The 21,308-nt window shown below is 41.2% G+C and overlaps 1 protein-coding gene across 2 annotated transcripts; it reads left to right on the top strand.

The window, feature by feature from the left end:
- Nucleotides 1-2: 2 nt before the first annotated feature.
- Nucleotides 3-21,251, top strand: acox1 (acyl-CoA oxidase 1, palmitoyl). Of its 2 annotated transcripts, none has more exons than XM_061678725.1 (14): nucleotides 3-210; nucleotides 3,366-3,525; nucleotides 11,797-11,957; nucleotides 12,533-12,640; nucleotides 12,776-12,895; nucleotides 12,980-13,095; nucleotides 13,707-13,876; nucleotides 14,041-14,203; nucleotides 14,403-14,593; nucleotides 16,619-16,798; nucleotides 16,882-16,987; nucleotides 17,569-17,712; nucleotides 17,877-18,083; nucleotides 18,184-21,251. In XM_061678725.1, exons 1-14 carry the CDS (start codon nucleotides 102-104, stop codon nucleotides 18,232-18,234), a joined length of 1,986 nt encoding a protein of 661 aa, XP_061534709.1. In that variant the 5' UTR covers nucleotides 3-101; the 3' UTR covers nucleotides 18,235-21,251. The 2 variants fall into 2 exon arrangements, with proteins under 2 accessions (XP_061534709.1, XP_061534710.1); XM_061678726.1 differs by lacking the exon at nucleotides 11,797-11,957 and adding an exon at nucleotides 6,171-6,331.
- The last annotated feature ends 57 nt before the right edge of the window (nucleotides 21,252-21,308 follow it).

Genomic DNA, 21,308 nt, shown 5'->3' with positions numbered 1-21,308 from the left:
CCTCTGCCCAGCGACGGACCGAGCAGGTCGCCTCAGTTACTGCACGAGTCAAATCTCACAAACGCACGTCGCTCTCATTCGATTCGCTTTGAGCTCCAAACATGAACCCCGACATACTAAACGAGAGGCAGAAGGCAACCTTTGATGTCGAGAAACTCACCAACATTTTGAACGGAGGCCTCGAGAAGACCAAGAGGAGACGAGAAATCGGTAACTCTTGCTGCATGTGTGTGACGTAACGGCTCATTTTGGACACTGAACTCGTCACTTCTAACCGAGTCACGGTGTAGTCTAAAACTACCGTCGAAGAGTTTAAAATCTTTGCGTCGAGTCAAACCAAGGACAATTCAAGATGCTCATGTTAGCTAGCAGCTCGCTACTTATATTACTCGATAGTCTGTTCAATTGACTGAAATTTGCCTTCATTTGACGTTACTCCACCGTATTATCTTAGAAGTTTATTACGCGCCTCATTGTTTCTCTGCCACTATGTAATTAGTGAGTACAAAAGAAAAAAAAAATACAAAAATCTCATGGCATACCACCCAAAAAGTACGCCACAAAAGGTGAATACAGTACACAGGTTAATTATATACCTTCTCCCATCGGGTGGAAGACAATTTAATTGTTCTGCCTCACCTTACACGTCACTGGCATGCAGAGACGAACAAAGATGAAATAAATCAATGCATTTTGGACCAATTAAGTAAAAGTGGGTCACTTCCCGCGGCACACTGGTAGGAACTCACTGCTCTTGGCAAGCTGGTCCAACTCCTTCTGCTCAAATTGCTAAAATCGTTGTGTATAGAAGCCATTTGAAGGCGCTGAGTCGAGCTCTGACAAGGTCACAAAGTTGAGCTAGTTAGTACCAGAAAGACTGACACCACCATATACAGTATTGTAGTCATGTCCAGTTTGGGCAAATACATTTAGCGGAATTAGTAATGAATTATGGCCTACTTCAGTGGATCATGGCATGCAGAAATCTAGCACAACTGGACTTTTTAGTTTATATGAAACAACAATTATTAACTGGTGAATGATGGAAATCTGAATGTAACAACATTTTTGCATAACCTCATCATGCACCCAGTGTACTAGACTGTTTCACCAAACAGGGCTGTGCAATTATGGGAAGAAAAAAAACATTTGTTTTGATTATTGAAATCATGATTAATAAACAATTATTCATTGATCTCAAAACTTTGTATTAATTTAACTACCAAAACGCAAGTTTAAATATAACTTAAATGAACAACCTGAAAACAAATTGTTATCAAGTAGAATAATAATATAAAAAAATAAATGCAGCCATGGCTAGGGCAGCACGGTGGACAACTGGTTAGCACATCTGCCTCACACTTCTGAAGACCTGGTTCAAATGGCCCGAATGGTTGTTTGTGTATATGTGCCTTGCAATTGGCTGGCGACCAGTTCAGGGTGTACCCCGCCTCTCGCCCACAGATAGCTGTGATAGGCACGCCCGCGACCGTAGTGAAGTGGTACGGAAGATGGACGGATGGACAGCCATGGCTAAAAACATTGGCATGCCTATTAGTTATTTGATGGTAAATCCTTCCCGTGATCAAATGCAAATATTAGCTAGCCTGTCAATAGGGCTTTCCATTGACTGTTAGCATAAGCTGGTGATTTATAAAACCGTGTGTGTCTTGTAATTAATTATACAATCTAATACTTTTTGTTGTGCGTTTATTTTTTACACTAAACGTCAACTGGGGTGTCAATAAACGGCTTAAAACTTGCTCAGGAAGGGCAGAAGAACATGCGTCACACACTTGCTATAAGCAACACAGGATGCGTTCAGGGTGCGTTTACAATGCAGGAACTTGCACACCCAACCCGCACCGCAGAAGAATCGTTTTTCTTCGATTAACACATTTTTATGATTGTGAGAAGCGAAAATCTAAATCACGATTACATTTCGGTTCATCGCCCAGCCCTACTAAACATTACAGGTCCTGGTGCTGTTTGTAAGTTTTTTTTTTTCTGTAAGTTTCTGGTAGGGTACTGATATACAGCTAGTGTGGGAATTGATTGTTCCTCAGTAGATTGACAGGATTCAAAAAGTATAGAGTGAACCGCAGTATCATGGGGGTTAAGTTCCAGACCCACCCGCAGTGAATGAAAATCTGCGATAAAGAGGGACCATATAAATGTTTTGTAGTTTTTCTCTCCCACACGTGTGAAAATCATACTTATTAAAACACACTTTTTAAAGAATTTCTTAGTGCCTGCTCTCATGCTCTTGCTCGCAGAGTTCTCCACATAAGATGTAAAGTGTTGCTGCTTCAAGCTGTTTATTTTTCACTCCATTAGTTTACTGTAAAACTGACATGTAAAACAAGTGAATAAAATGTGTATATAAAGACCAAACTGCTCAACCAAACCATGTAATTTCATCGAATGAAATACAACTTATAATAGGAAATTCCATACGGGCTAAAGAGGAGGTGACGCAGCAGCAAAAAAAATAAAAAAAAAATAAAGGAATGGGAATATCCCATACTAATTTCATGGCAGCAACTCGGAGTTCAAACTCGTTCGTGTGCTTTCTAGTTCCAGAAAAAGCACTTCGAGGTATACTTCAGGCTGAGCAGGGAGCTTTGAAAGGGAGATTGAAAGCCTCCTGCAGAGATGTCTCTGTATATTATTTTTCTATTGGCCCTCATTTCAGGATAGCGGGACACCACAATTATTATGCCTTTCTCTATTTCCCCCTAGCTGTTTACTATACAAGCCTGCCACAATAGCACTCAGAAATCACTCAGCCAGCCCAGCTACCATTAGAGCTTTTTGATGTCACTGCGTCAACGCTCCCAAATAGAAAAAATTTCTGTCTGATGATGGAGCACTGAGCATCAGACCCCCTCTGCATTGACGCAACGCTCGGCATCACGGCAAAATGCGCTGACGCCCCCTCAGCACACAGACAATTAATGGTAAAGTCGCAGGCGTCAGACGTGCCACCAAGTGCAGTGTGAAAAAGCCTTAACACACTTGGAGCAGCAACACATACAAACGGAGAATACAACAATCCTCAGAGGTGTATATTCTCTGCTCTATGGGACAACAACTACAACTGGCGCTTATAGTTGGGGACCTTCTATGCCTCTTCTTGCTGTTAATTACTTGGCATCTCTTCCGCTAGACCACAGTGCTGCCTGGCATGTTGCAGGCAGCACGACATTCTACTACACTGAAGGCGTGCAACTGTAAAGTTGGAATTGGCCACATTCAAAAAGCAATGAAAAACAAATCTGCATTATCGTGGGGACACAAATAATGAACTCAATATAGTGGGCATTCACTGTATTGCTGATTGATTTCCCCCCTTTCCACTGCAGAGTCCATGGTCCTGAACGACCCAGACTTTGAGGAGGAGGACCCAAACTTCCTGTCCCGCAGTGAGCGCTATGACCAAGCTGTTAGAAAGAGTGCTCAAATGATCCTCAAATTGAGGGAGTATGGCATTGCGGACCCAGAGGAGATCTACTGCTATAAGAGGTATGAGATTACAAGTCTGAACGAGTACGGATCACACTCACGGGATATGTCATACAAGACTTCTTTTCTATGACAGGGCAAAAAAAAAAAAAAAAAAACATGGCAAAGAGCCTTATGTAAACCGTGCCCTCGGCATTGTAGCGTATGAACAAATAAAATTGGAGCAAAGTACATTGAGATTAAAACTAAGTCAAAGGTTATATGCTTTTTCCAGCTTGCAGATACATAGAGTAGAACTTTAATACAGGACACACACAATTGAAGTGTTTGGTTGTGTATTTACATTTTGTAACATTTTATGAATTATATATTTTAAACTGCGGCACGGTGACCGACTGGTTAGAGCGTCAGCTTTACAGTTCTGAGGACCCGGGTTCAATCCCCGGCCCCAGCTTTTGTGGAGTTTGCATGTTCTCCCCGTGCCTGCGTGGGTTTTCTCCGGGCACTCCGGTTTCCTCCCACATCCCAAAAACATGCATTAATTGGAGACTCTAAATTGCCCGTAGGTGTGAATGTGATTGCGAATGGTTGTTTGTTTGTATGTGCCCTGCGATTGGCTGGCAACCAGTTCAGGGTGTACCCCGCCTCCTGCCCGATGACAGCTGCGATAGGCTCCAGCACGCCCGCGACCCTTGTGAGGAGAAGCGGCTCAGAAAATGGATGGATGGATACTTAAAACTTTTTCTAACTAGTTGCTATGCATAGCCCTGTCTCCAAGAGGCGGTACAGTTCCGTTTGGATGATGAGCACATCGTTTAGTCCATCGGTTTCAAAGTGTGGGACATTGATACTGTCTTCAGAGAACACAAAACAGCTGGGCCTCCCTTACAACGCAAGCCAAGCCCCCGCGAGGCAGACTTGAGGGCAACTCTCTGCCTTCCAGTACACACAGGGTGCATGTGCACTTCAAGGTTGAAATGACAATATTCCAATTTTGTGGCTTCATGGCAGCGTAAAGGGAGGGAAGACTGAGTCCAGGGAAACGAAACGGTATTTAACATTCAGGGTCCGAAATACTCAGCACTTTTTGTATAGCAATTGCTGAGATTTGTGTAGCAGTTTTTTTACATGCTGTTTTGGCCAGTAATTTGAATAAAACTTCCACTAAGTACTAAATCACTGTCTAGGTTTTTGCTTTTCTACCCTAAATTTATACAGTATATAGAGGGATCTAAATTGGATAAATTAACTAGTCTGTTTACTGATCATGTCAATAAAAATGAATTTGTTTTCTCTGGTTACGAGTAATTTTTAATTAATTATTATTATTTTTTTTAAAGTAAAAAAAATACACACAACACCTTGAGGCTGATCAGCTGACTCTCTATCTTCGAGATTTATACACCCTGATGGTGTCATATATCCTTCTGCCATTCACCTATTATATTACCATACAGCACACCACCGATCGATTGGAATAACTTACCTCATCTTTATCGCTGTTAAGGCATGGCTTAATGTAGTTTTGTCGATTACAGATAATGTTGCAGGATTTTTATGCAAATCTACTTCCTTCTTGTGTGCCTCCACGTGGTTGTGTTTGTCAACATTATCTTATTTTAGCCCGCTGCCTGTAACATCGTCCACAAACTTCGGCGAGTAATTTCGTCAATATTAAATTAAATTTGCTTGCTGGTTACAAAGGGAACAATGTATCTCATCTATGTCACCCTCTTTGAACATAAAACTAAAGCATGTGAAGCTTTTTGCCCACTTTTCAACCGTTCGTAAGCTTGCCATGTCGTATTTTATCATTTACTAGCTGCCATGCGCTGACTTTTGACCAATCAGTGATCACATAGCTGTTTACCTCTGCTTGCTACGCAGTTTTCATTTCTGTGATAAATCCACACTCTCTTTCTCGAGTTACGAGAAATAAATGGTTCAAAACATGCGTCGCATACTGTAGCGATATAAATTGAAGAATACAGCTCTGAAGACATCATTTATATCGCATTTAGCGATGCCATACTGGATATTTCGGACCCTGACATTTAAACTTTTCTAATTTTTAAACTGTTTACTTCACTGTTTGTTGTTGACACTTAACACAATGTGCAATTTTGTCATTTGCACATATGGCTTTCATTTTCTCCATAAATTGAAACACAATCATATCTGATTCTTGTCACTTGAATTATACAAGTAAATAGACTGCACTAAATCGGAATTGGGAACTTACCATTATTATTAGCCATATTTTAACCTGTCAATTAAACAAAGACATTCACTAAGTGTTAGGTTTATCTGTTAAAAAGAAATAAAAACTACTTTGAATTCTCTCTCTGTTGTTCAGTAATCCATAGCCTCCCCCCAAAATAGATAAATTATGTAGCAAACAGAAATGAATAAACATATCCTTCTTGCAAGACACAGACCAAAGGTGAGACACAGACCATTATTGTATTTTATCCAATGTAGTCCTTGTACTGCTCTGTTTTTTGATGGAAAAACTTTATACTTTGAAGTAATAATTCAAGGAATTTAAAAAAAAAAAAACCTTTATCGGAATTTGATTCAGGGTTAATACATTACACATTATACATGAATACTACCTACCTACCTACCTACCTACCTACCTTCACATCAGTACCCACCCAATACTTAAACAACAGTTATTGATTGTCTGCATTCCCTTCACCCAGAATGTTTCGAGGCAACTTTCAAGAGGCAATGGGACTACACTTTGCCATGTTCGTCCCAACCTTGTATGGCCAATGTGACCCTGAGCAGTCCAAGAAATGGTTACCTCTAGCAGAGTCCTACCAGGCCCTTGGCACATATGCTCAAACTGAGCTAGGTCACGGTCAGTTCTTGAGTACACCCTTTATTTTCTTTTTTGGCTATCATTAAAAATCTTTATATTTACATTTGTATTTTTGACCAGTGAAAACAGGCCCATTTTAAATGCGAACATGATTACGCTTGTTCAGTATGTGTTTGACAGATCAATGTTAAAGCTCAGATATTTTTGGTAGGGGCGTTCCAATCCGATCTTTGAGATCGGAAATTGGTCCAATGTGTATTGAATTAGATTGCACTGGCTCTAAAATCTCAGGTTTGATCACTCTTATACAAGCAGTCCATTCCACGCTCCGCTCCAGCATTTTTATTCAGCAGCGCCCAGATGGCAAGCAGAGCCCACGTGATCACAACAACAGGTTGCTAAGGTGCTAACATAGTTGCAATGAGTAAAGCCTTCTTTATTCTCGCGTGGGCTGCGACCGCGCTGACATCACTGCAGCTATCCTGCACGCAGTTTGCCTTTATACTCGAGCGCAACCCACGCGCGCAGTTTTGATAATGTACTGCAGTTCTCCTCCAAGTCGGGGGTGTCGCTACTGCTGGTATTGGCCTCTGCATTTTTTGGCCATTTCCGGTAGCCGTTTTTACTTTCTTTTCCGGAACAAGGAACAAAGCAACAACAATGGCGACCGTGGAACAGTGTCTGCTAGAACAAATGGAGCTAGATGACCAGATGATACGTTTAATTATGCTGCCAAATCGATCAAGAAGGCGGCGGCGTAGATGTTTTGTAGAACCAAGGGGAATGCTGAAGTACGTCATCACAGCATGTGACTAAAACGGACCAATCACGAGAGATGATCTCCGTGGCATTCTACGCGCAGCAACAGTTTTTGCCGTGTGCGCGTCAAGTGACGCATAGGGGCCATGCGGCCCAATACGTCGGTCACGTGATGCAATGCGGGCGTTGTCGCCCACGAGAGCGCAGGAGTATAAAGAGGCCTTAAGAGGGAATGTTGCTTGCTTAAAGTCGTTTGACACTCTAGTTGAAGTTCACTATAAAACTGAACTCACATAAAAAAATTACACCTATTGCATGTTCTAATAAATCACAGCCTTCGTTTCGTTCTTTGTTTTTGTTCACAAAAATCGGTAGCGCAAAGCTAGTGAATGAAAAAAAACAATGATGAGCTAACGAAAATTAGCATAGAACTTGCAGCACTTATATCTCTCAAAATAATGAATATTGGTACACAAATGCTGTATAACCACATACAAACAGGCAATATAACACTACTCTTTGGGATATTGTCTTCAAACTCTGTGAAAAACGAGTTATGATAACAATATTCGATCGTGACTTCGACTTTCTTTGTTGTTGCGAATGTGTATCTCATTGCCTGTATCACACTGCACCTCAGAGGCCAAGATGTGCACAGCAGGAACAGTGATTGTGACTAAAACTAAACCTCAGTTGCAGCAAGAAGTTCAAAAGTATATTGCCGCACATGTGAAGAAAGCAAATGATGTTCCCACCATATACTGACCATAAAAAAAAATATTTTAGTTGGTGTTTTGCACTTTCAAAGTATTTGTATTTATTATTAATTGAAATTATGTTTCTTTACTTTCTAATTTATTTTTTTATTGAATCTATTCAACTGTAGAATATGCTCATGTTTAAGTTAAGCAGTGGTTATGTTACAATTTAAATAAATATTTTTATTGGTTTTATTGAAGTTATTTTTCAGGATTTCCTAATTAAATTTTTATTTATTTTATTCAATTCTAGTACATTCTTATTTTTAAAGTTACTTTATGTAACCTATTGGTTAATAATAATAAATGGTTCAGTTTTTCTCATACCTACTGTTGCTGATTATTGTTCTCTGTTTGAGTAATATCACTTCAAGACTTTTCCAACATTTCAAAATACAAAATAAATAATGTATGCTTATTGCTGATATCGGATCGGACCGATATCGGTATCAGCCAAAATTCAAAGCTGCAATATCTGTGAAAGTGAAAAAGTTAGATCGGGACATCCCTAATTTTTGGTCTAATATTGACATCAGTAATTTTGTTTGTTGGTTTAAGTAGCCATGAGTCATTTATCTTTGTGATTAGCTACATTCTGAAAGGAAATCAGCCATCTCTTTTTCATACTTTTTTTCCTTCTAAATATGGCAAGAAAACCAAGATATTTCCTGAATCCAATGATTGATACATTACAATTCAGTTTGGTACATGACGTAACGTTTTAAAACTATAGGATGTTTCTAACATGGGTAGTGTCTTAGTGTACTAAGACAGGTCACAACAAATGCAAATGCCACTAAACAACGACATTAACGTCCAACTGATGTGAGTGCCGGGACTCCGGGACTGTATATTACCGGGGACTATTTTCCGTACTGCTTCTCCTCACTAGGGTTGCAGGTGTGCTGGAGCCTTTCCCAGCTAACTCTGGGCAAGAGGCAGGGTATAGATTAACCTAAAGAAATTAAAGTTGGGATTAAAACTAAATACCTCACTGTACCCGTATCACTAAATGATAAAGAAACACATTTCAAAACCTTAAGCGATATCTATCATTGTTGGTGTTGGGAAAGTTCATTTTCTACACGAACTAGTTCAAAGTTCACATCACCGTTCCAAAAATGAACCAGCTCAGTTCATAATTAAAACATTTTGAACAAGATTCGTTGTTCCAAAAATGAACCAGTTCATATTTTTCTTTTTTTTCCAGTACTGTATGTGACGTGTTTTTACCCTCAAAATACAGGCATTTCATTTCCCCATTGTTGCAGCCCATTCAGTCCACACTCGTAGCTTTCACCCCACAATCTCAAAAACATGGTCTTTTTAAAAATTTGAAATGAAAACAAACACAGGACTTTTGTCCTTAATGTGCAAACAAAAACACGCAACACAGTAGGGCAGGAACGATGGTGAAAGGACATTGATCTATCTCATCTCGTCTTATATTACAAAACAAGCAAAATTCCATATTATGACAATGTGATTGTACAATCTTTTTACTAAAACAACAAAGAACACATTCTCTCCCATTTACCGAGTGTCCCTCAACGCACCTCGCACATGTAAACTTGAATAGCGGCCGCATTGAATCTGTTGGCAATTTCGGTGTTCATCCCCTGACATATATACAGTGGGTTCGGAAAGTATTCAGAGCCCCTTAAATTTTTCACTCATGTTATATTGCAGGCATTTGCTAAAAATCATTTGTTAATTTTTTTGCTCATTAATGTACACACAGCACCCCATATTGACAGAAAAAAAATTGAATTGTTGAAATGTTTGCAGATTTATTAAAAAAAGAAAAACTGAAATATCACACAGCCATAAAAGTATTCAGACCCTTTGCTCAGTATTTAGTAGAAGCACCCTTTTGAGGTAATATAGCCATGAGTCTTTTTGGGAATAATGCAACAAGTTTTTCACACCTGGATTTGGGGATCCTCTGCCATTCCTCCTTGCAGATCCTCTCCAGTTCTGTCAGGTGAACGTTGGTGGACAGCCGTTTTCAGTTCTCTCCAGAGATGCTCAATTGGGTTAAAGTCAGGGCTCTGGCTGGGCCATTCAAGAACAGTCACAGAGTTGTTCTGAAGCCACTCCGTTATTTTAGCTGTGTCATTGTCTTGTTGGAAGGTGAACCTTCGGCCCAGTCTGAGGTCCTGAGCACTCTGGAGAAGGTTTTCGTCCAGGATATCCCTGTACTTGGCCGCATTCATCTTTCCTTCGATTACAACCAGTCGCCCTGTCCCTGCAGCTGAAAAACACCCCCACAGCATGATGCTTCCACCATGATGTTTCATTGTTGGGACTGTATTGGACAGGTGATGAGCAGTGCCTGGTTTTCTCCATACATAGCGCTTAGAATTAAGGCCAAAACATCAAACTAGAGAATCTTATTTCTCACCATCTTGGAGTCCTTCAGGTATTTTTTTCGCATCTGCATGCAGCCTTACCGCTTAGAATTGGCCAGACAGCCAGCTCTATGACGGAAGGGTCCTGGTCATCCCAAACGTCTCCCATTTAAAGATTATGGAGGCCACTGTGCTCTTAGGAACCTTAAGTGCAGCAGACATTTTTTTGTAACCTTGGCCAGATCTTTGGCTTGCCACAATTCTGTCTCTGATGTCTTCAGGCAGTTCATTGACCTCATGATTCTCCTTTGCTCTGACATGCACTGTGAGCTGTAAGGTCTTATATAGACAGGTGTGTGGCTTTCTTAATCAAGTCCATTCGGTACAATCAAACACAGCTGGACTCCAATGAAGGTGTAGAACCATCTCAAGGATGATCAGAAGAAATGGACAGCACCCGAGTTAAATATGAGTGTCACAACAAAGGGTCTGAATACTTATTGCTCTGTGATATATGTGATATGTGCTCAGTCGGGTTTTGTCCTGGAAGTCCCTATTACAAAACCTGGCACTCAAACGAAAATGAACTTTCGTTACAGAATGAACGTGTTGTCAATAACGTTCTGTTCTCAATAATGTTCATCAGGAAGAAATAAACTACTGTAATTATATTTGTATTATTTTTTAAAAATTATTAATTATATATTTATTATTATATTTTGATGTTTATATTTTATTGTTTCACTCACCCAGTTGACTGAGAGTTGACTTCACTGAAGCTCCGCGTGGTGTAGGCTGAGGCTCGGAGCGCGTCAGATGCCAAACATCGTGAAAGCCTCCTTTGCACAATATCATCTTATTCCAAGTGTTGCACTGAGGCGACTGGTAATTCATCTGAACAAAATTAATACATGCTTTTGTTCGCCGCCGTTGGGCACAGCACGTTATTGTGCGCATTCTTCTTTGTTGGTTTACACCACTTCTTCTTCACGGCTGGAGGACTAGGCATCGAAACTGGGAACTGAAATTTTAAAATATGAACGGTTCCGGGAGAACTGGAACGTTAGTCCCGGTTCCAATCGGTTCTCGATGCCCTAATAAACCTGTGCGGGCTGAAATTCCAATGTCAAAATTACAGTGACGTTTCAAATGCTTTAATTTGCCCTAAAAACTTAAATAGCGCAAATGGAACACTATTCATGAGAAGAGCAGCATGGGCAGGAGAATAGGTCCTCTACTTCAACTCTTTTTGTGAATGTATTTGTTACGGAGGATTTTAGAGGCATTTGAAGTGCTCGTTCCATGTTTTTTAGAGAATTCCACAAATGGCGGCCACTTGTCACATTGCTACTTCCAAGTCAAATTATGCACAACATTTTGTAAATTTTTTATTGTTTTTTTAATCTGCATGAGAGGCTCACAAACTGATTAAATCATTTTTTTCTCCTTTCGTAATGGCTTCTTTTTTCAACTTACATGTTTATTTTACTTTCTCCATCTATTTGTGCTTAATTTGGATTACATTCTCCATAATCTGTCTTCCGGCAACAATGCTTGTATGCTGTCGGTAATTTGCCTTTGCTTCGAATTATCACCTGGTTTCCTGTTCCACTGGCCCCTGTCCTCTATGGTTTAGCTGCGTGCACCCAGGCAGGCCCGATCCCTTTGATCTGCATCTCGGAATGTTCCTGCCCACGCTGCTCAACCAGGCCACGTCAGAACAAATGGACCGATTCTTCATGCCTGCCTGGAACCTAGAGATCATCGGCACCTACGCTCAGACTGAGATGGGACACGGTAAAATACTGAAGAGCATGGGCCAAAGTTTACATCCTGATTTAGATGAGCTGTGTTTAGGATAAAATTAAAGTGGACTCCTTTTGCAATTGCATTAAAATATCTGGGTCTGCAGATTGGTCTTTCTAACAGTTAAACCCGCCAAAATGTACTTGAGGTAGTTTTCTTGCTGTATATTTCAGGTTTGATGGGTCATCCAGCCTGAAAAATGATTATTAGTTCATGCACAAAATGCTGTGCTGTACATAGGATTTGAAAGGACATACGATAGTTAGATTGTTACATGTTTTTGGATCTGTCAAACATTTACAAGGTACTAAGTATGCTTTGCCATTTAAAGGGAGTGCATATTATTGCGATGTAATGACATTTATTTACCTAATGAATTGGCAAGTGACTTCATGGCAACTCGCTTGGGCTTGTTTTCTACCAAGATGCTTTCTGTGTTCTTATGTTAGTTTGTTTGTTTACTGTGCTGTTTACATTATTTAACTTATATATTTACATATATTACTCGTATTTTATGTAACTGTGTATGTGTGTCTGGTGGTGGTTGCTTCATACCGTCTCTCCAGGCACACACCTCCGAGGACTGGAGACCACTGCCACATATGACCCAGCCACACAAGAGTTTATCCTTAACAGCCCCACTGTCAGCTCCATCAAATGGTGGCCAGGAGGTCGTAAGTAGATGTACACACAACCCAAGACAATTTGTTGTATTCTCTTATTTTAATTTTTTATTTCTGCATTTTTCTGAATGTTTGAAAACCTAAATGAAATGTGCAACAACTTCATACAAATCCTCTTTATTCTAGTTGGTAAGACCTCAAACCACGCAATTGTACTTGCCCAGCTTTATACTCGGGGAAATTGCCACGGTCTACATGCTTTCATCGTACCTATCCGTGACATGGACACACACAAACCACTGCCAGGTAACTACAGTATTTGGAATATCTTCTAAATGGTCACATCTGTTCATATTTCGTATTGCACAGAAACAAACTCTTTTCTCATAGGTATTGTTGTTGGGGATATTGGACCCAAGTTTGGTTTTAATGAAGTTGACAATGGCTTTTTGAAACTTGACCATGTGCGGATACCACGGGAGAACATGCTCATGAAGTACGCCAAGGTCAGCTGTTCAACGCAAATAGCAGTCATGAGTAATTACTCGTTTTAGCAGAGAGCTACCGCTCTCCAGAGTAGGAATTTTATACATTTCAATACTCCAAAAGAATTGCATTGTTTTTTTTGATCTTATCTTAATTACTTCCACATACAAAACTGTCTGCTAAATATCTGGTAAGTGCATTTGATTGGCATATTTCAATAGTGGCAGGACGGTAAGTTCACTTAACAGCAGATAGTGTCAGGTGTTTATTGGAGAGGAGGACGATTTATACATTCAGATTTTACAATAATGTGTTATATTTTATAATTTTGTCCATAAATATATGTATACTTATCTCTTATAATATTTATCTGGAAAAATACCAAACCAGTGCAGTGAAAATAATGTATTGTATTTGTACAAATGGTTCAAGATTGAGTTTAGAAGACCAGCACAATGTTAATTTGGAAATGACATCCAGCAGACACATCAGTATCAGTTGTGATAAGACAGTTTCAGCCACCTTGTGGCTCCCATCTTTTTTTCCTGAAGAGGGTAGTGGAAAGGAGAGGTCTTATTTCTTTTACATAGAACATGATCAACATGCTGAATATTTCTTGTCTGGCCACTAGTTGGACCCAGATGGCACCTACGTCAAGCCGCCTAGTGCTAAGCTGACTTATGGCACCATGGTTTTCATCCGTTCCATGATTGTAGGCGAGTCCGCTCGGGCCCTCGCAAAGTCCAGCACCATCGCCATCCGCTACAGCGCTGTCCGCCACCAGTCTGAAATCCGGCCTGGGTCAGTCACCAATGGCTTTACGGAGTCACTTATGCAACAATTTTAATAATGCATAAGATAATTTTTAAGTTAGCGTAAACATATGCCTGTCCAGATATCACCTTTTTTTCACATCCTTTTTCATAAAAAAAAAAAAAAGTAGACATACTTTTTCTGTCCTGCAGAGGGCCAGAGCCTCAGATCCTTGACTACCAGACGCAGCAATACAAACTTTTCCCTGTGCTTGCTATGGCCTATGCCTTCACCTTTGTTGGGCAGTACGTGAACCAAATGTACCACCGCATCACTGGAGACATCAACCAGGGGGACTTCAGTGAGCTGCCAGAGGTACTGCTTGAAGATACAATCCATGTGAACACCTGATGCATCAAAGTCCTAACAAATTCATGATAAGGATGTTTAATTGATGTCTGGTCATTCACAATATCTACATATAGTTTTGTTTACTGACTCACAATGAGTTCTTGGGTGATGTAAAAATGATTACCATCCTGTGTTTTTCTTTTCACCTTTCTCCAATGTGCAGCTCCACGCTCTGTCTGCTGGTCTGAAGGCTTTCACCACGTGGGCAGCCAACTCTGCCATTGAGGTCTGCCGCATGTCATGCGGAGGTCACGGCTACTCGCGCAGCAGTGCCTTGCCGGACATATATGTTGAATTCACCCCAACCTGCACCTACGAGGGAGAAAACACAGTCATGATGCTGCAAACCGCGAGGTGTGTTATTATGTTACTAGGATACGGCCATATTACCCTGAGAACGCCTGATCTCGGAAGCTCTGCAGGATCAGACCTGGATAGTACTTGGATGGAGACTAACCAGGTGGTGTGAGGGTTACCAAGCCAAAATCTTTATCCAAAAACGGCAATCCCAAACAGGGAAAAAGTAGGGAAGCAGAACTCACAATATTACTAGTATATTAAAAACGTCAAGTGAAAAAAATGATTGTCGTATATAGGGATGTCACAATATTAACGATGTGCCTCTATCGTTGTGGCCTTGTCTCGGCATAAACTAATGAGCCGTTGTGCTTGTAGTTTTGGGCCGTCTATACGAAGTCAAATCACTTAGCCAGTCTGCGAGTGCGCTACACTTCCTCATTTGAACATCACACGGAGCGGGAATAACGATTTTAACTCCCGTTAAAACATATCAAAATCAGAATCATCTTTATTTGCCAAGTATGTCCAAAACACACAAGGAATTTGTCTCCGGTAGTTGGAGCCGCTCTAGTACAACAGACAGTCAATTTACAGAACACTTTGGAGACATAAAGACATTGACAAAAAACAATTGTGCAAAATGATGCAGAGTCCTCGAGCACTTAGAGCAGTTCGAATGACTAATATTGCAATAGTCCGGTGTAATGACCATTGTGCAAAAATAGTGCAGCATGGCGAGACAACTACAGTCAGTGCACGAGTAATACATAATTGGCCCCACAGAAATGTGACAACGAACTCAAGTCAAAAAATGTTCAGCTTGTTGTAATGGAATTATAGGTTAGGTGTTTAAGAAGTTGATCGCAAGAGGGAAGAAGCTGTTGGAATGTCTACTAGTTCTAGTTTGCATTGATCGGTAGCGCCTACCTGAGGGAAGGAGCTGGAAGAGCTGGTGACCGGGGTGCAGACGGTCCGAGAGGATTTTGCACGCCCTTGTCTTAGTTCTGGCAGCGTGCAAGTCCTCAATGGTGGGTAGGGGGGTACCGACAATCCTTTCAGCAGTTTTGATTGTCCGTTGCAGTCGGAGTTTGTCCTTTTTTGTAGCAGCACCAAACCAGACTGTGATGGAAGAACACAGGACCGATTCGATGACCGCTGTGTAGAACTGTCTCAGCAGCTCCGGTGGCAGGCCGTGCTTTCTCAGAAGCCGCAGGAAGTACATCCTCTGCTGGGCCTTTAAACAAGTACACTCCATTAGTCCCAAAAATGAAATAAGAAATAACTATCAAAAATACATCTTGCATACTTCTCTCTCTTCAAATGTAATGTCTACATTTCAAATAAAAACATATCACAGAGGCTCCTTATAAAAAAATAATTTTACAATATCACTAAGCAGAGGAAAAGAAATTATGTAGTCCCATGATCGCTACTTGGCTGTTTCTAAATGCATGTTGCCTTTATGACTCTCGAATTTTTGGACTCAAGCAAATAAATCACGATTAGCAGGCAGTAATTTTAATGTTAGTTAGAATAGCAGCAAATTCTAAGGTAACAAACAGGGCAAGCTCAAGTTTACCACGGTCAAGCAAAAATTTTAGGGCCCTTGCCCTTTGGGCTAAAAAGTTAACTTCAAGCCCTGCTCTGCAAGGGCTGTTATTTAAGTGAGTTGTACAGGTAGTTCAAATGGACTTAGGAGTGAACTCTTTACTGTCTGTGTGTGAACAATAGCGTCTTAACCGATATTACAGTTACTACCTTTGCGTAAGGTGGTTTGTCTTAAGTGTCTGACACTAGGGCAGGGTTTCGAAGAGAAAGACAGCCACTATTTGAGGAAACGTATTATAACCTTAAATGCGCATCCCCTCAGCAGCCCAGTTAGACCAGACATGCAGGCAACACATACACTCCTACAGTAAAAACAAACATGTCACAAGACTAATGTGGACCTTTTTGGGTTTTGTTGTTAATCCAAATTAGTTTAGACTGTTAAGCTAATAGATAGTGTTAAACAATTTTCTGACGTTGTCCACAGATTTTTTTATTATATACATTTTGCAATATTGTGTGTGTGTGCAGGTACTTGATGAAGAGCTACAGGCAGGCTAGAGCAGGTCAGCGGCTGCATGGCATTGTATCATACCTGAATGAGTCAGAGCATCAAAGAATTCAACCACAGCTTGTCGCCGCAAGATCGACTGGGCTCGATATTAATGACCTGTCCAGCCTGGTGGAGATCTACAAACTTCGAGCCGCCACGTACGAAATGAGAATGATAGATTATCACATGCCAGCAGCTGATTTGTCTCCGATATATGCAAATGATCCTTCTATGTGTGAAGTCTGGTAGAGCTGGCAGCCAAGAGCATCCAGAAGGAGCTGCAACACAAGAAGAGCCAAGAGGATGCCTGGAATAATAGTGCTATCGACCTGGTCCGAGCCTCTGATGTAAGACCATTTCATATGACCAACATTGGAGTTTATCTGAATTTCAGTATGTTTTAAATTTCCGTCCATCCATTTCCCATACCGCTTATCCTCACTAGGGTCGCGGGCGTGCTGGAGCCTATCCCAACTGTCTTTGGGATAGAGGGGTACACCCTGAACTGGTTGCCAGCCGATCGCAGGGCACAAACAGTATAAACAAACAATTCGCACACACATTCACGCCTACGGCCAATTTAGGGTCTTCAATTACCATACCATGCATGTTTTTGAGATGTGGGAAGAAACCGGAGTACACAGAGAAAACCCACACAGGCACGGGGAGAACATGCAAACTCCACACGGGCGAGGTCGGATTTGAACCTGGCTCCTTAGAACTGTGAGGCAGATATGCAAACCAGTCGGCCGCCGTTTTAAATTTCCATGCAACATTAGCAAATTCTTCATCGTTCTGCTGTAAATAATGTATTCTATTTATATGTAAACTACACTGAATTAAGAAAAATATTCTTGCTTATTGACTGTATGTTTACCTGACTAATTGATATTAAACTCTGTGCCTTCCTGTATTTGACCTCTTCCAGGCTCACTGCCACTATGTGGTAGTGAAGCTCTTCGCTGACAAATTGGGGGAGATTGATGCTGCCACCATACACTCAGTGCTGTTGACGCTTGCTCGCCTCTATGCACTTCATGGCATCTCGAACAACTCTGGAGACTTTCTTCAGGTACAACTCGAACAAATATATCAAAACTGCATTTGGTGGTTTTGATCCATATACCCGGTCGGTGACTATTTTATCGTTTCACTTGTGACCATTTAAGATCTGTCTGCAGGTTGCGAGCTGTAATTGTCTAATCATCATCCACATTTCCATCTGTTTTATCTCAGGCTGGACTTTTGAACGGGTCCCAGATGTTGCAGATTACTACTTGTATCAAGGAGCTGCTTTCTGAGCTGAGGCCAAATGCTGTGGCATTGGTAGATGCCTTTGATATCCATGACAGGATGCTGAATTCAGTCTTAGGGCGATACGATGGGAATGTCTATGAGCACATGTTTGAATGGGCCCGTCGCTCACCCTTGAACTCCACAGAGGTCAGCAAATGTCAAAGGAGAGGATTATAATTGGTGACAAATAATTGTAACCCGCAGTCGCACATCAATTCAATTAACCGTTGCATTCTTCCGTCTGCAGGTGCACGAGTCCTATCATAAGTATCTGAAGCCCCTGAGGTCCAAACTGTGAGCTGAGCCGCACATTCTGATAGCGACCATTTCTGCTTGTAAATATGAAATGGACTAATTCTTCATTTCAAACCCCAACAAGTCTTATTTAATAAGGGGAAGAGACGTTTTTGACTGTCTAAATCTTGTTTTATTTAATTTTTTTTAAATAAATTGATTTAAAATTGTTTATATACATGATGAGCAATTATAGATTTCCATGTCTTAAAAAAAAGAATCCACTCACATCCATCAAACATATGTCCATGAAACTTCAAATTTATCTAATTATGTAATACCTTAAAAAAAAAGAATCCACGCACGTCCATGAAATGTATTTCCATGAAACTTCAAATTTATCTAATTATGTAATACTTCATGTCTTGTCCACTCTTTTGTAGCCTGATGGCATTTTTTTGTTTTTCCTAAAAAGAACAAAACACACAACTCTGAATATTACCTAACCGTCCCTGCACCAAAAACTGTTTTGGTTATTTTCCCATAGACTGGGCTGTTTGTAATTTTATTGCAAGGACACAATATTGCCTTGGCAATCAGTGGGGGGAAAATTCATGTAAGTTAATGTTGCAACAGACATTTTATGTGCATCTTACCTGAAGCAAATTAGAACAGCTTCACCTCAGAAACGATTGGCCATTTACTTCCTAAAATCTGTTATTTCAGAGGGTTTCAGCTTGCTGGTTTACCTCTGTTTTGGCGTAGTGCTTGTAGGCCTTTTGAAACTATTCAGCCACAGTGAGTCTACAATGCACGCAAAGCTATATCGCTATCACAAAGTAAACGTAAAAATGAAAATGAGCACGACCACATTTTTCCTTGTGTGTATGGAAGGCTGAGCTCAATCTAGAGTTGAAAGGCATTGTAAAAGATCCAATATGGGCTTTAACGAACCACTTAATAAATAAAGGCACGTGAGGTGTTATGTTCCTAATGGGCTCTTTGCAAGTGATCTCCCTCGTTGCAGAAATACGGTTCGATCTTTTCCGGTTTTGAAAAATTGTGCTATTCTAAAGGCTGTGTTTACAGGACTTACCCAAACTAACCATCACAGACGTACGTACGTATTTCTAAGTCCTCCTCTAAAAGACTAAGCAGGAATTATTACGATGCAGACTTTCAACTCCCTCCAAAGATTTTCCATGGGGTTGAGATCTGGAGACTGGGTAGGCCACTCCAAGACCTTGAAAAGCTGCTTACGAAGCCACTCCTTCGTTGCCCGGGCAGTGTGTTTGGGATCATTCTTCTTTTCCTTTCAGCTTGTCCCATTAGGGGTCGCAACAACGTGCCATCCTTTTCCATGTAAGCCTATCTCCTGCATCCTCTTCTCTAACACCAACTGCCCTCATGTCTTCCTTAACGACATCCATCAACCTTCTCTTTGATCTTCCTCTACCCCTCTTTTCCTGACAGCTCCATCCTCATCATCCTTCTACCAATATACTCACTATTTCTCCTCTGGACGTGTCCAAACCATCTGAGTCTGCTCTCTCCAACTTTGTCTCCAAAACATCTACCCTTAGCTGTTCCTCTGATGAGCTAATTTCAAATTTTATCCAACCTGGTCACTGGTTATCCAACCTGGTCACAACCTGGTCAACCTCAACATCTTCATTTCTGCCACCTCCAGCTCTGCTTCCTGTTGTATCTTCAGTGCCACTGTCTCTAATCCGTACATCATGGCTGGCCTCACCACTGTCTTATAAACTTTGCCCTTCATCCTAGCAGAGGATGAAGGGCAAAGTTCCTCCACCCGTTCCAACCTGCTTGGACCCGTTTCTTCACTTCCTGACTACACTCACCATTGCTCTGGACTGTTGACCCCAAGTATTTGAAGTCCTCCACCCTTGCTATCTCTTCTCCCTGTAGCTTCACTCGTCCCCCTCAACCCCTGTCATTCATGCACATATATTCTGTTTTACTTCGGCTAATCTTCATTCCTCTCCTTTCCAGTGCATGCTTCCATCTTTCTAACTGTTCCGCCACCTGCTCAATGCTTTCACTGCAGATCACAATGTCACCTGCAAACATCATGGTCCATGGGAATTTCAGTCTAACTTCATCTGTCAGCCTATCCATCACCACTGCAAACAGGAAGGGGCTCAGGGCTGATCCCTGATGCAGTCCCACCTCCACCTTAAACTCCTCTGTCACAGCTCACCACTGTTCTGCTGCCCTCATACGTGTCCTGTATTATTCTAACATACTTCTCTCCCACTCCAGACTTCCGCATGCAGTACCACAGTTCCTCTCTGGAACTCTCGAGCCACAAAGACACAATGGAGCTTTTTCTGACCTTCTCTGTACCTTTCCATCGACATCTGCAAGGCAAATAATGCATCTGTGGTAATCTTTCTAGGCATGAAGCCATACTGTTGATTGCAAATATGCACTTCTGTCCTGAGTCTAGGCTCCACTACTCTTTCCCATGGCTCATCAACTTTATTCCGCTATAGTTCCCACAGCTCTGCACATCACCCTTGTTCTTAAAAATGAGCACCAGCACACTTTTCCTCCATTCCTCAGGCATCATTTCACCCATTAGAATTCTGTTAAAACAAGATGGTCAAAAACTCCACAGCCACCTTTCCTAGATGCTTCCATACCTCCACAGGAATGTCATCAGGACCAAGTGCCTTTCCATTTTTCATCCTCTTTAGATGCCTTTCTTACTTCCTCCTTACTAATCATTGCCACTTCTTGGGCCATCATACTTGCCTCTTCTACTCTTCCTTCTCTCTTATTTTCCTCATTCGTCAACTTCTCAAAGTATTATTTCCATCTATCCAGCACACTGCTGGCACCAGTCAACACATTTCCATCTCTATCCTTAATCACCATTACCTGCTGCACATCCTTCCCATCTCTAGCCCTCTGTCTGTGTTTGGGATTATTGGAATGCTGAAAGACCCAGCCATGTTTCATCTTCAGTGCCCTTGGTGATGGAAGGACGTTTTCCCTCAAAATCTCACAATACATGGTCCCATTCATTCTTTCCTTTACATGGATCAGTCGTCCTGGTCCCTCTGCTGAAAAACAGCCCCAAAGCATGATGTTTCCACCCCCATGCTTCACAGT

This window comes from Phycodurus eques, chromosome 6 (assembly GCF_024500275.1).
Source record: "Phycodurus eques isolate BA_2022a chromosome 6, UOR_Pequ_1.1, whole genome shotgun sequence".
NCBI lineage: Eukaryota > Metazoa > Chordata > Actinopteri > Syngnathiformes > Syngnathidae > Phycodurus > Phycodurus eques.
Note: the sequence above shows the minus strand (reverse complement) of the source record. Positions and strands in the feature narration are given on the sequence as shown.

Coding starts and splice junctions, on each gene's coding strand:
- acox1 (XM_061678725.1), top strand. CDS start 102: ATGAACCCCGACATACTAAACGAGAGGCAGAAGGCAACCTTTGATGTC. Junction 12,896..12,979: donor CACACACAAACCACTGCCAG/GTAACTACAGTA, acceptor CTTTTCTCATAG/GTATTGTTGTTGGGGATATT. Junction 18,084..18,183: donor CACCCTTGAACTCCACAGAG/GTCAGCAAATGT, acceptor TTCCGTCTGCAG/GTGCACGAGTCCTATCATAA.